We start from the raw sequence: 9,943 nt of genomic DNA on the forward strand, positions 1-9,943 counted from the left end.
TATTCTAAATGAATTGTTTGGTATAACTCCAGACGAGAGAGCAAATGAACATGGAACAAGCATATCTGAAACTGAAGGAGTCATAAACAGTGTGAAAAGACAAAGCAAATTAAAAGAAAAAGAGCCGGAACAAAGTTGTAAACCTCTTGGTAATATATATATTAAATTTTAATATAACATAATATATCTATATATATATATATATATATATATATATATATATATATATATATATATATATATCATTTTTATTCTATTTATTTTAGAAAAAATTTTAAAATTCAAGAAATTAAATTTAACGAGTGAAAAAATCATATTTAATTGATATATATGTACATATGTATATAATGAGAATGTTATTTTCTTTTTGCAATCGGCGAAATTTAACAAAAAAATTTATTATATTTTGTTGTTTGTTTGTTTATTTGAAACATATATTCAAACTTTTATTATCATTATCAAAGTTTACTTATTTCTTCAGTATATAATATTAGATAAACCGTTACTAGAAATAATACTGATTTACGAACATTCGTTTCAAAGAATTCATTTTATATTTGAAGTAATAGATACATATGATATAATATACCTAATTTCTTTTTTTTCATCGTTTATCTAAAATTATATATTACTTCTAGAATAAAATATTTATTCAAAAGTAATGAAATTGACATCAATTTATTCATTAAACGAATAAATAATTTTTAAATAGATTAACTGTGTATATAAATTTAAAAACATTGTGTATCAAATATTGTTTATAAACAATGGTATATAAAATAACTCTGTGACTCACTGTTTATATAAATACTTATCTTATTTTTTTTCTTTTCTTATTTTGAATGTAGGTCTCACTGAAAAGCGTTAAAGGACTATTTCTGTTTGGTACTAGGGGACAGGATAATATCGACAATACGTGATATACATCAAATCTGTTTTGAAAATAAACGAGCAATCCATATATAACGTATAATAATGGGGCTTCTTAAAGATGAGCAAATACCACATTGACCTAAGCACAGAAATGTAGCTGTAAAACCTACTTGAATCTTAGACGATGCAGTGTTTTCCTGCTGATAAAAGAAATTTTATCAAAATTAAAGAAGATTCACCTACTGTAGAAATATTTTTACGTATAATATTAAAATAATTCCTTGATATTTGTCACGGTTCCAGAAAATTTAACCGCAAATTTAAATGTACCTCGATTTAGATATTCTTATCATAAAATCTTTAGACAAACATAAACTTATAATATTTATTGGAAATTTATTTTCTAAATTGTAATATTATTTAAGTAATTTCTTGACTGTTTTATCAATAAACTTTATTTTATATATATTCAAAATATAAATTATTTTAAACATTACTGTTGTTCTATTAGATATCTTGTTCATAACCCTAAATAATTTTTTAAAAAAGAGATATAACATAATTTATGTTTATTTTAATGTAAACTTTTTATAGATTACTAGTAAATATTTATTTTCATATAAAGAGCATATGTCTTGTACAATATAAATTTGAACGGTAAAGAATAATGACTAGTCTTTGATATGAAAATATATAATTTTCTTGAAACAAAAGAAATGAGACTTTAAACAATTTCAAAATAAACAGTTGATATAAAGCTTTTTGTAGATGGCATTAGCGACAAGTAGACGTCGAATACATACATATAAGACAACTTGGAATACTCTTTCACATTTTGTAAAGAGAACTTGGTAGTATCATTTGTTAACTTGTGTTTACATCGTATAGTAATTTCAAATTAGAAATGACAGTTTATAAGCCAACAATGCGTCATTTGCGAGAAGTGTCACTTTATTATTTTAATAGTTACGAATCCGCTTCTGAGGCTCACCGAATGCTCGTACACGCTTATGGCAAGGGTCTTATATCCCTAGTTACATGTATAAGAAACTTTAAGCGCTTCAGGAGCGGTGATTTTAACTTAAACAGACGTACTAGAAGACGACTAAATAAAGAACGGTTAATTCAAGAATTAGTGCGTTTAAGACTTGAATACCCGTGTATGACTCAAGCAGAGATGGCAGCAAAAGTGGGAATAAGTCAAAAATCAGTTAGCAGATACCAAATAGGTCAGGAGTATAAAAAGGAATTAAAAAAACTACAGCAGAACCAAAGTTCTATACCTTATGGTAATATATACATAAAATTTTTATATTATACGATATATATATATATTTTGTCTTCTATTTATTTTTCGGAAAAAAACTGTAAAATTCAAGAAATGAAATTGAACGATCGGAAAAAATATATTTAGTTTATGTATACATATATATAGAATAGATATTATATCCTTAAGTATATGTTGTGCATGGTATAAACGCTACAAGTCGGGTTATTTTTACTCAGAAAGAACTACTTTAAAAAGACAACATAGAGAATTGGAACATGAAAAATTGGTTCGTTTGATTCCTGAAAACCCTCGCATGAGTAAAGATAAGTTAGCAAAGCAATTGGAAATGAGCCTACCTACAGCTTTAAAAGGCGTGAACACTCAGGAAATACAAAACGACTTAAAAGAAAAAGGGTTGGAGCAAAGTACTATACCTAAAAGTAATGTAATAAAATAAATATTACTATAATATAATGTATATATATATATTTTTTTTCTTCTATTTTTTTCTTTTTTGAAAAAATTGTAAAATTCAAGAAATTAAATTTAACGATTGAAAAAAAATATATTATTGATATATATATACAGGATATTGTATCCTTAGGTACATGTTGTGTATAGTATAAGCGCTTCAAGAGATATGATTTTAACTTAGAAAGGCGTATTTCAAGAACACCAGGCACAGAGTCGGAAAATGAAGAATTAGTGCATAATATAGATGAACTCCCGCATCTAACTTTAGACGAGTTAGCAGAAGAAAGTGATTTAAGCATATCTATAGCTCAAACGTTCATAAACTGTATGAAAAAATTAAACAAATAAAAAGTAAAAAGACGTAAACAAAGTTCTATATCTAATAGCAATATAGATATTTAATAAAAATATTACTTTGTTTTTGAAATCGGCGAAATATAAAAACAAATTTTATTATTTTCTCGTTTTTTTGTTTGTTTGTTTGAAAAATATTTTAAAGCTTTTATGATCATTATCAAAGTTTATTTATGATTTATTTCTTCAGTATATAATATTTCATAAACCGTTATAGTAGGTATAACAAATAATATTTATTTACGAATATTCGTTTCATAGAATTAATTTTAAATTAGACGTTCTTTATACAAATTATACAATATACATAAATACTTCATTTTTATCATTTATCTGAAATAATATTTTTCTTCTAGAATAAATTTTCTTTTGAAAGTAATGAAACTAATCTGAATTTATTCATTAAAAAAATAAATAAAGTTAAAATAGATTTTCCCTTTATTAAAATTATATAAGTTTGAAATGAATTTGAATTTGAAAACATTGGGTATCGATTATTGTTTATAAACTTTATCAGTAATGATATACAGAATAATTCTGTTACTCATTGTGTATATAAATATTTATCTTATTTTTTTTCTTTCCCTATTTTGAATTTAGATTTGACTGTACAGCGTAAAGGACTATTTCTGTTTTGTACAATGGGACAGGATAATAAAAACATTACGTGATCAATACCTAATCCGTTTTGAAAATTAGCAGAACAATTAATATACAACAAATAATAATTGAGCCTTTTGTAGATGAACAAATACCACATTGACCTAAGCACAGAAATGTGGCTTTAACACTTATCTAAATCTTAGACGAAGCAGTGTTTTCCTGCTGAAAACAGAAATCGACCGCTCTTGATGCTGTCTTAAGGGTTCATTTTGGTTTATAATTTTGAAAAAATTAATTTTTTTTTTGCATTTTTCGAAAGTAGGCATATGTAGAATTATCATACAAAAATTTTAGAACGATCCGAGCAGTCTAAGTATATTATTTTGCGACCCAAACACAGAGATATTACAGAGAGAGGAGACAAACCATAAACGGTTGTTTAAGTGGAAATGTCTCTGCATATTATTCAGAATGGTGTAGGAAAACAAAACTAGTATTCAGTTTTTTTCGCTATATTCTTTTTTTTGGAAAGGTTTTTTGGTATTGGTGTGCATGGCATAAATATGTTTTGCAACCTTATGGACCTCGGAAAAGGTTAAGTATCTCTGTATATTATGGAATCGTTGACTTTATACTAATCGCGGTCAATACTGTTTTTAACGTAGTGTCGCATAAAGCCGTCACCGAAGAGCAACTCGAAAACAAGAAACGAGGAGAACCAGAGGATATTCTGTCTGTTTCTGGCGACGGCTCTTGGGCCAAAAGAAGATTCTCTTCGTTGATTGGAATAGTTTTTCTAATTTTAAAATACAGTGGAAAAATTGTCGTCATTTCTATAAGGTCAACTTACTGTAAGGGATGTGAGATGTAGAAAAGAAAAGTGAAGGAAGTAAACTATCTTGCCTGGTACGAACAGCATAAAACGCATTGTACGATAAACCATGAAGGTAGTGCCGGGAAGATGGAGATTGATGGTATCGTGGAGATGTTTCTTCGATCACTCAAGAAGTTCTCCGTAAAATATGGTTTTTATATCGGCGATGGCGACACAAAAACTTTTCAAATGTTGCTAAATGTTTTTCCCTACGGCGAAGATTTTGTTATCAAAAAATTAGAGTGTGTTTTACATGTTGCCAAACGAGTTTTCAACCGTGCTAATGAAGCACGAAAAGCACTGATTCAAAAGAGAAAAGCTTTGAAACAAGCGGAAGCCAAGAAACCTGCTGCAAAAAAAGGACCGAAGAAAGTTGTAAAAAAGAAAAAAGTTATTAAAAAAAGTGTTCCAGTGATTAAAACTCAACGATTGACTATAAAGTTGATGAAGGAACTGTCAACTAACTATGGGTTAGCTGTTCAAAGAAATAAAAATTCAATTGAGAACATGAGAAAGGAAATTTGGGCGGGGTACTATCACAAAATTTCTACTGATGATGACCCGCAACATACATACTGTTCTAGCAACTGGTGTAAGTATCGTAAAGTTGAGGCAGCTAAAACCCTTGATACTTATAAACATCCTCCTCATCTCGCTAAAGATGTCCAAGAAGTATTAAAGCCAGTGTACGAAGACCTGACAAAACCAGAATTGCTTGAAAGATGTTTAGGTGGCAACACTCAAAATAATAATGAGTGCTTCAACAAATGCGTTTGGGCTATGGTGCCTAAACATCTATTTAATGGTAAAAAAATTGTGGAAATAGCTTGTCAATTGGCAGCTTGTATATTTAACGAAGGTTTTGATCCAATACTAAAAATAATGCACGTTTTGGAGATTAAACTTGGCCCTATCGCAGTCAATTACGCTAGTCACCGCGACAACACGCGTGTGCGTTCAGCCAATCGTTTGAGCGGAGAATCTTTAAAAGAGGCCAGGACACAACGAAAAAAGGTTAGAGTTGAAGAAAATGAGTATTTTGAAGAAGCAGAAGGCATACTGTATGGTGCAGGCATCGCAGAATAAGGTAGAGTCAGACTTTTTAAAAATTTGTTAAAAGAAACTTTAAACGCGTTTTTCTCGAAACAACGTTTTTTCGGTTGGCGGGCATGATATCTCCGAAACTACTCAACCGATCCTTCTGAAGTTTTAACCACATACTCGACACATGAATGGCTATCTCGCATGCTACAACCAAGTTAAAATATTAATTTTTACTATTTTTTTTTTACAAAAAACTGCGAAAAAAATCAACGATTTTTTTTTTGGAAAAATGGCTGTCATTTTGTTTTGCTTTCATAAAAATTGATAGTTTTAGCATACCCGATAGCCATTGTCATACTAAATTTAAAACCGTTTAATTTTTTGTTTTAGATCACCCGTTCTCGAATTTCGATGCCCGCCAACAGCATACCTTTTTTTGAAGGGTTCACGTTTGTCAGCCATTTTGGATGTCAAAAAATGTTCTGAACAATAAAAAAAAATTGTTTTCTTGTACTTCTAGAGTGTATTTATCATACCCAGCAACATTCATATGTATATGTATCCTACAAAGCCTAACAAAAAATCGTGAAAATAGCCTTTTTTTCGGCGTATAAACCAGAATGAACCCTTAAGTTTTACTGCATTAATTGGATCGTATGACCCTGCACCACAATTACCCGTTTTTTATTATTATTTTTTAAAATATACGATTAGCCGAAGCTGGGTGCTGTTCAACGTTTCGTGAACTCACCTATATATTATATAAATATAGTAGTAATATATATTATGTATACACATATATGTAGGGATAATTTATTTAGGGTGAGAGGTGCGAGGTGAACATACACCCAGTTTAATTCTACTAATAAGATTTATTTAAAACAGGTATTAGAAAACGTACAATATTAGTTTTACAATCTTACGTTTACAACTTAGATTAGCGACTGAATTCTTACGACTGTTACAACTGATACAACTGCGACTGTTTCAACTGATATCTAACTACGGCTACGACTGCAACTGTTCTACTTCTACGACTGAGACTACTTTACTTCTACGACTCAGACTGCTTTACTTCTACGACTGAGACTGCTTTCCTTCTACCACCGAGACTACCCCTTTCTTATTCCTTTCCATGTCTTTTATATCAGAAATCACCAACACCCCTTTTTGAGAGGAAAGAAGCTTACAAATCTTACTGACCAATAGCATAAGGATCCACCCCATAGTCCACCGACAGGTACAGCCTATGGTTTTCGGTAGTGGTAACTATACATACAGAAACTTAATCTAGCACATCGGAATGTTACCCTTTTTATGGAATCGCATATGTTTACACAGGTATCAGAAATTCTTCAAAAGGTCCCGACACTGCACACATGGTTTTTATTACACCAATATCCTAATAATCCTTAAGGTTCGTTTACTGATTTATGGCCTACCTGATCTTTTCTTTTAGTCTGAAAAGTTTTCCTTTTCAATGAAATAATATTCACAGGAAGGACTGAATACAGAATACTAGTTTTTGTCTACCTCTGCTACACTTAAAACTCTCCTACATATATATAGACCGTTTCTTTAGAAAGTTGTATATGTCCATTTAAAAAAAAAAAAAGAGATATAACGTAATTTATTTTAATGTCAACTTTTTATATATTAGTAGTTAATATTTAATTTCATATAAAGGCCATATGTTTTGTACAATATAAATGTGGTCGGTAAAGAAAAATGCGTATTCTTTGATATGCAAATCTTTAATTTTCTCGAAACAAGAGAAACTAAACTTAAAACACTTTCTAAATAAACGGTCGATATAAATCTTTTCTGTAGATGGCATTAGCGACAAGTAGACGTCGAATTCATATATATAAGAAAGCTTGGAATACTCTTAACAATTTCGTGAAGATAACTTGGTAGTATCAGTGGTTTACTTGTGTTTACATCGTATAGTAATTTCAAATTAGAAATGTCAGTCTATAAGCCAACAATGCGTCATTTGCGAGAAGTGTTACTTTACTATTTTAATAGTAAGGAATCAGCTGCTGAGGCTCGCCGAATGCTCGTACACGCTTATGGCAAGGATATTATATCTGAAAGTACATGCAAAAAAAACTTTGCGTTATTCAGGAAGGGTAATTTTAACCTAAACAGACGTACAGTTAAACGACTAAATAAAGAACGGATAATTCAAGAATTAGTGCGTTTGAGACTTGAAGACCCGAGTATGTCTCAAAGAATGATGGCAGCAAAAGTGGGAATATGTCCAGACACAGTTTCCAAATACGAAAGAAGGCATGAATATCAAAACGAGTTAAAAAAACTACAGCAGGACCAAAGTTCTATACCTCCTGGTAATATATAAAACTTTAACAAAATACAATATACATATATATTTTTTTCTTCTATTTATTTTTCGGAAAAAATTGTAAAATTAAGAAAATTAAATTTATTTTATATATATATAAATTAGGGTGGGTCCAAAATATCAATTATTTTTTTTTTTTACAAGAAACACTGATAAATTGGTTGCTAGACACCTTAAAAAATGTTCAATAGATATGAGCTCTTAATTTTTTCTCACACCTGGATGGAAAGTACGTATTTTGCTCCTGTTTTCAGGGAGCAAAGTGCCCCATTCCCGCCCGGTTGAATCTGTGCCAGGGAGAAAAGTGCCTCATTCCCTCCCGCTTGAATGTAGTAACGAATTAGTGCGCATGCGCTAAAAAATAGAAGCATGCGCACTAGTTCCTTAACCTTAAAAATGTTTTAATAAATTACTGCTCATGCTTATATATATTATATATTATGATATATAATTAATGATTTTAATAACATGTGTTGTCTCATATATTTTATATTTTATTTATTTTTACAAGTTTTAAAGATATTTGTTTAGTTAAATATTACAAACATAAATAGGTTACTACGTATACATTTAGTTATTTTCTTGATTATGAGAGTTGTATTTGTTATTATTTATTATAATCTGTTTAAACTTACAATTCTTGAAAGTGACAAAAGGTGTATTGACGGTCAAAGAATCAATCACTTCGTTCTCGATTTGAATTTCATTTAAATGCTTTTTTTTGGACTCACACAGACTTACACACACAACCTCTTCGATTTTCAACACTTCCCAGAATAATATAATTTATAAACTCCCTACTTAATTAATTAAATTTTATTTTAAAAAATATTTTTTAAACTTAAACAATAATGTATATTTTTAATAGAATCAAATTTTATATTTAAATTTTTTTTTAAGTTTTTTTATATTTTATTTTATTTTTATATTTAAATTTTCTTAAAGTAGGGGGCTCCGCCCCCATCCCCGGCGGGGGGGCTCCGCCCCCTCACCCCCGCGGGGGCTGTGCCCCCGGACCCCCCTGATTTTTTTTTATCGGGGGCTTCGCCCCCAGACCCCCATCGGGGATTTCACCCCTGGACCCCTTGATTGTTGTTAAATTTGCATAATCTTCGCAAAATGTATTAATTGACAACAAATAAAATAGTATATTACATACCTAGGACAGTATAGTAAGAAAGCGGCAACTTCGTTTTACGCAGCGAGAAGAGAGGAAGGCAGGAAGCGACATCTACGTTTGTTACAGATGCAGCGGGAGAAAAGTAGGCGCTTTCGCCCGGGTAGAAAAGTAGGCACTTTTCGCCCGGGTAGAAAATTAGTATATTATTATTTAATTACAAGCGAACTTTCGATCCAGGTGTGAGAAAAATTGTATACTCACCACGGGAGCAAAGTATGACATCCCGACCCGCGTTTTTGTCACCCTCGCCTTCGGCTCGGGTGACAATATTACGCGGGTCGGAATGCCATACTTTGCTCCCTAGGTGAGTAATATACTATTTTCTCACACCTGGATGGAAAGTACGTATTTTGCTCCCTGTTTTCAGGGAGCAAAGTGCCCCATTCCCGCCCGGTTGAATCTGTGCCAGGGAGAAAAGTGCCTCATTCCCTCCCGCTTGAATGTAGTAACGAATTAGTGCGCATGCGCTAAAAAATAGAAGCATGCGCACTAGTTCCTTAACCTTAAAAATGTTTTAATAAATTACTGCTCATGCTTATATATATTATATATTATGATATATAATTAATGATTTTAATAACATGTGTTGTCTCATATATTTTATATTTTATTTATTTTTACAAGTTTTAAAGATATTTGTTTAGTTAAATATTACAAACATAAATAGGTTACTACGTATACATTTAGTTATTTTCTTGATTATGAGAGTTGTATTTGTTATTATTTATTATAATCTGTTTAAACTTACAATTCTTGAAAGTGACAAAAGGTGTATTGACGGTCAAAGAATCAATCACTTCGTTCTCGATTTGAATTTCATTTAAATGCTTTTTTTTGGACTCACACAGACTTACACACACAACCTCTTCGATTTTCAACACTTCCCAGAATAATATAATTTATAAA

At 30.6% G+C, this 9,943-nt stretch overlaps 1 protein-coding gene and 1 long non-coding RNA gene across 2 annotated transcripts; one reads left to right on the top strand and one right to left on the bottom strand.

Annotated features, from left to right (window-relative positions):
- The first annotated feature begins 4,452 nt into the window (after nucleotides 1-4,452).
- Nucleotides 4,453-5,648, top strand: LOC149032779 (uncharacterized). The gene is made up of 2 exons (XM_089171695.1): nucleotides 4,453-5,040; nucleotides 5,110-5,648. The coding sequence occupies exons 1-2, from the start codon at nucleotides 4,536-4,538 to the stop codon at nucleotides 5,532-5,534; spliced, it is 930 nt and encodes a 309-aa protein (XP_089027821.1). The 5' UTR covers nucleotides 4,453-4,535; the 3' UTR covers nucleotides 5,535-5,648.
- A 2,461-nt stretch (nucleotides 5,649-8,109) lies between these two features.
- Nucleotides 8,110-9,352, bottom strand: LOC149032780 (uncharacterized). The gene is made up of 3 exons (XR_016176318.1): nucleotides 9,239-9,352; nucleotides 9,017-9,126; nucleotides 8,110-8,246 (listed from the first exon to the last, which is right to left on the bottom strand). It is a non-coding gene; the product is annotated as an uncharacterized LOC149032780 (long non-coding RNA).
- Nucleotides 9,353-9,943: the final 591 nt, after the last annotated feature.

This window comes from Polistes dominula, unplaced genomic scaffold (genome assembly GCF_049000335.1).
Source record: "Polistes dominula isolate Pdom_NZ unplaced genomic scaffold, Pdom_raw_medaka contig_84, whole genome shotgun sequence".
NCBI classification, from domain to species: Eukaryota; Metazoa; Arthropoda; class Insecta; order Hymenoptera; family Vespidae; genus Polistes; species Polistes dominula.